Source organism: Phocoena phocoena, chromosome 17, assembly GCF_963924675.1.
Source record: "Phocoena phocoena chromosome 17, mPhoPho1.1, whole genome shotgun sequence".
Lineage (NCBI taxonomy): Eukaryota > Metazoa > Chordata > Mammalia > Artiodactyla > Phocoenidae > Phocoena > Phocoena phocoena.
In genome coordinates this window covers 1,040,412-1,046,411 of record NC_089235.1, presented here as the reverse complement: position 1 = coordinate 1,046,411, position 6,000 = coordinate 1,040,412, and the positions used below count along the sequence as shown (strand labels likewise).

Sequence of the window (6,000 nt, the reverse complement as noted above, 5' to 3'; positions counted from 1 at the left end):
TTCAAAACAGAATACCTGGGATCCCTCCTTCTCCTAACAAGAAATTAAACTTATTAAGTAATCTGTACTGTTAAATACTCCACAAATTCCAATTTGCAAGACGTATACAATATAGGATAAATAATAAAAGGTGTGTATAGGGGAAGGCTACAATAATTCCGATTTCTGCTACCTCAGCAAGTTACTGTACACATACCACATCAATATAACAGAAATGGCACAGTTTCTGAGGACACATTCCACATTTTATTTACAATTTAAGACTAACGTTAATCTCAAAATCACATATCCATATATCTATTTCCTTTCTGTTGATTTCATTTAAATGTAAATGCATGGTTTGTCCAACAAAGACTGTAAACAACTCTTCACCGCGTCTGGTACATGGAACACCCAGGAACAGCTTGTAACGGAAATCCGTCCACCTCCCCACAACAATTTTATTATAAATACAGGTATCAAAACAATCCTGAACGTATTTTTGATACTACTAGTAGTCAGCACCTATACCGCTTCGAAAATGAACATGTTTTGTGACAATATTCATTGTACCTGCCACTTTAGACCATTTCAACGGAAGCTCTTTCACTAAGCGAGAGCACGCCATTCTGGGTTTTCCTTCTTGGGCTTTCTCTTCAGAAACACATCTGCTTGCACAGCCATCTGACACTTCTCGCTGTTCTTCCACCTGGAAACCTGAGTTCCACTCTGAGTACTCCAGGTTCATGCTTAAATGACGGTGCCTTAACAAGAAAAAAAACTGTGCTGAATTTTCCTCCTGTTACCTGAAAACATAATGGGTGTACATATATTAAATATACTCTTACAGATGTCCAGGTCATGTTTACCAGCTGGAATTATCTTACTTAATGTGTGGGTATTTTGCATTGTGATATTTAATCAAGACATTAACATGAATAGAAGGTTGTTGATTTAAGACAAGTTTTAAATCCACTAAAATTAATTGTTGTATGTTTGTCCTTCTGGTGGCTGTGGAAGCTTCATATTTTCTTTGGACATCATTAGACGTCTTAGCTCTTGAAGTACAACTTTAATGCTGTATGAGTTTTGCCATTTTGCTAACACTGGTATGCTCCGTGCATCCACCTGAAAGGAGGGGGAAGAAGAGTAAAATCAGCTGCCAAGTTTAACGGGGTCTGGCACCAATATACTAGACGCACTTTGATAAGAAGTACTTTTAAAAATTCATAGCTTGGCTCTATTTTCACAAAGCGAACATTATGAAACTACTGGTTCATATAATACTTAGGGAAAATATTCCTTCTTCCACAGGTGTTTCCTAAAAAAGTGTGTCCTTTGCGTGTGGTGCTTTTCTGTAAACGTGTAGGGAACTTCTGTCATCAGAAATAAACGTTATATAAAATAACTACACGTAAACATATTTACCAATTCCTTCTTGATAAGGTCAGAGGTTTCTCTCCATTTCCAATGCCACGACCCAAAGTCTGGGCAATGACCTCCACCAGGATTAAGGAAAGAACTGCGAACCCTGACCTCTGCTTTCAGATCTCTCTCTCCCGTGTGTTCTCCGCACTGTGCTAAATTCATCTTCCACTGCAGGAAACTGGCAGGATGGGGCTGGAGCTCCTTCAAAGCCTCACCCCCAGGTACCTGCCATCTATCTCTCGGCCTGCCTGAAAGTTCCCTGGAAAACCCCTTCCATGGGGTTTCTCTTTGTCTGACCTCAGAACTCACCCACGGAGGACCACCTAGTCCCCGGCCCACCCCTCCACCTGCTGTTTGCCAAAAATAACCAGTGTCAATTGTGTGACACCTCGGAGACACAAACTACTATGTACAAAATAAGCAACAAGGATGTACTGTACAACACAAGGAAAGATAACCATTATATTGTAATAACTTTAAATGTAGTATAATTTATAAAAATACTGAATCACTATATTGTACATCTGAAACAAATATAATACTGTAAATCAACTATATACTTCAATAAAAAATAAAAAAAATTTTAAATTAAAGAAATTGCTTAAACTGTTTAACACCTCTGCTGGGCAAGGAGGTGGTAAGAGGAAAGCAGGAAGGTGACCAAATACTTCACAGGAAAGCTGGGAAATGAGATGTCCAGTGAGGCTTTGAAAAGTTCCAACACACGCCTGTGAATCTAGAAGACACACATGTGCAGGGCTGTACAGGCTCAAAAGACCTGAGAAGGCCATAAACTCTCACCTATGGCTGACCTTGAGCAACATATAAAGAATTTGATTATGCACCATAACCAAGTGGGATTTATCCCAGTAGGGCAAGGTTGGTTCAATATATAAAAATCAATCAATGTAATACACCGTATTAACAGAACAGAGAGCAAAAACCATGATTATCTCAACAGACACAAAATAGCTTTGACAAAATCCAACAACCTTTCATGATAAAAACACTCAACAAACTAGGTATATCAACCCAATACAGAGCACACAAAAAATATACAGCTAACAGCACACTCAATGGTGAAGGACTGAAAGCTTTCCTCCTGAGATAAGACAAGACAAGGACATCTGCTGCCATCACTGCTACTCAACACTGAACCGGAGGCTCTGGCCAGGCAACTAGGCAAGAAGATGAAATTAAAGGTTTTGAAAAGAAAGAAGTGAAACCATCTCTATGCGCAGATGCCGTGGCCTTGTACACAGATCCTAAGGCAGCCATTAAAGGAACTGCAACTGCTGGAGGGAATAAACGAGTAGAGCAAGGCTGCAGGGTACAGGATCCACAAACAAAACCTCATCTGTGTGCTTGCAATGAATGATCTGAAAATCAACTCAAGGAAACAATGCCATTTACAACAGGATAAGAAACAGAAGTGTAGGCCATGTACACTGAATACTGTAAAAAAAAAAACTGTTGACAAAGATAACCCATGTACATGGATCAGAACACTTAATGTCGTTGACAATCCTCCTCAAATTTATCTACAGATTTCACACAATCCCTATCAAAATGTCAACTGCCCTTTCTTTTCTTTTTTGCAGAGCTGGACAAGCTGATCCTTTAATTCATATGGAAATGCAAGGAACCCAGAATAGCCGAAACAATATGAAAAAGAACACTTACTACAAAGCTACAGTAATCAAGAAGGGTGTGGGACTTCCCTGGCCGTCCAGTGGTTAAGACACTGCACTTCCATTGCAGGGGGCACGGGTTCGATCTCTGGTCAGTGAACTAAGATCCCGCATGCCGCGCAGGTGGCCAAAACAAACAAACAAACCAAACCAAACAAAAACAAAAGGTGGTGTTCACATAAGGATGGACATACAGATCAATGAAATGGAAAACGACTGAGAACGCAGATCAATGGAATGGAATACAACTGAGAACCCAGAAGTAAATCCATGCACGTACAGTCAAAAGATCTCTGACAAGTGTGTCAACCATGGGGAAAGGACAGTCCCTTCAATAGATGGTGTTGGGACAACTGGACATTCACATGCAAAGGAATGAAGCTGGACCCTTAACTCAAAATGGATCAAAGGCCTAAATTAACAGCTGAAACAATAAAACTCTTAGAAAAAAACAGGAGTAAATCTCTGTGACGTTGGATTTGACAATGGTTTCTTAGATATAACAACTAAATACTTTCAACAAAAGAAAAAGTAGATAAATTGGCTATATAAAATTTTTTAATTTTTGTGTTGAAAACGTCAAGAAAACAAAGAGACAACCCACAGGATGAAACAAAATTCATGCAAATCATATACCGAACAAGGGGCTCTTGTCCAGTAAACTAAGAACTCTTAGAACTTAATGATAAAGACTAAATATCTCAATTAAATGTGGGCAAAGTGGATCGCGGTAGACAGCTGTTATGGACTGCATGTTTGTGTCCCCCAAAACTCATGCGCTGAAACCCTAACCACCATGGGAAGGTACCAGGAGCCGAGGACCTTGGGAAGTAATTATCAATAGGTTTAGGTGAGGACCCAAGGGTGGAGCCACCACGATGGGATTAGGAGAGAACGAGGATGGAACTTGCTCTGTCCTCCCTGTGAAGACCCAGCAAGAAGTCAGTCATCTGCAGCCCAGAATGAGGGTCCTCACCAGAACCCAACCACGTGGGAACCCTGATCTCAGACCTCCCAGCCTCCAGCCTGTGAGAAATAATCTCTGCTGTCCAAACTAGCCCCAGTTTATGGTATTTTTGTGACAGCAGTCAAACTAAGACAGCAGCTTTTGTGATGGTTCCCGAAGATCTTCAACTCCTGACATTCACGTCCTATGTGACCCCTCCCTGGAGTGCGGGCTGGACAGAACGCTGGGATATGACTTCTGACGTTAAGCTACAAAAATACTCCAGCTTCCATCCTGCTCTTTCTTGCTTTCACTCCCCTGCTTTGCAGACGGAAACCAGCTGCTCTGCTGTGAACTGCTCTGCGGCCTCTGGCTACAGTGTATAAGGAACTGAAGCCTGACTGAGAACTGACTACTGCCAACACCTACGTGAGTGAGGCCGGAGCTGCATCCTTCCTCAGTCGAGCTTTCAGCAGAGACCACAGCACAGGCTGGCATGTGGGCTGCAGCCCTGGGAGAGGCCCTGGGCCACAGTCCCAGCCCACAAAGACTGTGAGACAATAAATCCTTGTCGTTTTAGACGGTTCTGAATAGACATTTCTCCAAAGAGGGTAAAAAAAAATGGCCAATAAGCAGGTGAAAAGGTGCCTAACTAGGGGAATGCAAATCAAACCACGATGAATATCATCAAAAGAAAACCTGATGCCTAATCCAGTCACTCTATACAAACACTTACGCTCCAATAATTAAACCAGGACTTAATTTCTCTGCTTCCAGGTCCCCACTCCAGCCTGACTATATGAAGCACTGGTAGGGATGGACAGTCCAGGCACTTACACACAGTGAGCATGACAGACATGGACAACCCTGGGAGAGCCCGGGCGGCAGTCAGTCAAGCTGAAGACAAGCCTCACCCAGACCCCACCTCAGCAGACATCCTACTTGTACGTGAACGCCCTAGAGCAGGGCCACTGAAAGCACCTTTCATGCAACAGCCCAAGACCTTGCACTGATTTTTACTGGTCCACCACAAGATAAACACAGAAATTCAGAGTAGCCTTTAGAGAGTTCTACAGAAATTTAACGGAGAAACTTTTATCTTAAAAAATCTGAGCTTGGGCTTCCCTGGTGGCGCAGTGGTTGAGAGTCCGCCTGCCGATGCAGGGCACACGGGTTCGTGTCCCGGTCCGGGAAGATCCCACATGCCACGGAGTGGCTGGGCCCCGTGAGCCATGGCCGCTGAGCCTGCGCTCCGCAACAGGAGAGGCCACAACGGTGAGAGGCCCGCGTACCGCAAAAAAAAAAAAAAAAAAGTCACTGACATATGAGTCCACACAAAAGGGATACAACATAGAAGCATACACAAACGTGCACAGTAAAAACACAACCATGCATGAAATGATAAATGCCAAATCTGAGATGCAGCCACCTCTGAGGAAAGAGAAAGGGCAAACCGGGAAAGGCACAGACAAAGTTAACTCTGTATAATGCAGTCTTTCGTTAAAAAAAGACCTGTTACAAATAAGACAAAAAGGTTAAGATTTGAGGAGGGTAAGTGGAGGATGTTGGTTACATCATTCTCTAAAACCTGCCTGTGTGTTAGAAACAATTCTTTTAAAAACGCCAAAAATAAAAACAAAGAGAAAAATGATAATTTATAGTAACTGCTACAAAGGGGAAGAATAAAAGAGTGACTGTAGCAGAGTAACAAAACAGACACAGTTCAGACTGGGAGTCAGGACAGAACTCTCTGAGAGTGACACTTACACAGCGAAGTGAAGAAAGAGTCCGTAAGGATGTCCACCCCTGAAGCACAGAAAGTGCAATGGTCTTGAGGCGAAAGGAAAGGTGTGCAGGGCCGCGAGCACCATGAGCCCCCAGGGAGCCAGGGCAGAGAGTGTGCCCGTGTGGCTGAAGCCACTGCAGGATTTTAAAGCACAGAAGCAACAGGACACA

At 42.8% G+C, this 6,000-nt stretch overlaps 1 protein-coding gene across 2 annotated transcripts in view; it reads right to left on the bottom strand.

Annotated features, from left to right (window-relative positions):
* Nucleotides 1–223: 223 nt before the first annotated feature.
* UBE2V2 (ubiquitin conjugating enzyme E2 V2) overlaps nucleotides 224–6,000 on the bottom strand; it is a 30,363-nt gene continuing 24,586 nt past the window's right edge. The window contains exon 4 of one of the 2 annotated variants that reach the window (XM_065895079.1): nucleotides 224–1,107. In XM_065895079.1, coding sequence (XP_065751151.1) covers nucleotides 961–1,107 — 147 coding nt within the window. In that variant the 3' untranslated portion in view covers nucleotides 224–960. The remainder of the gene's footprint in view (nucleotides 1,108–6,000) is intronic. The other variant, XM_065895078.1, reaches the window with a different exon arrangement.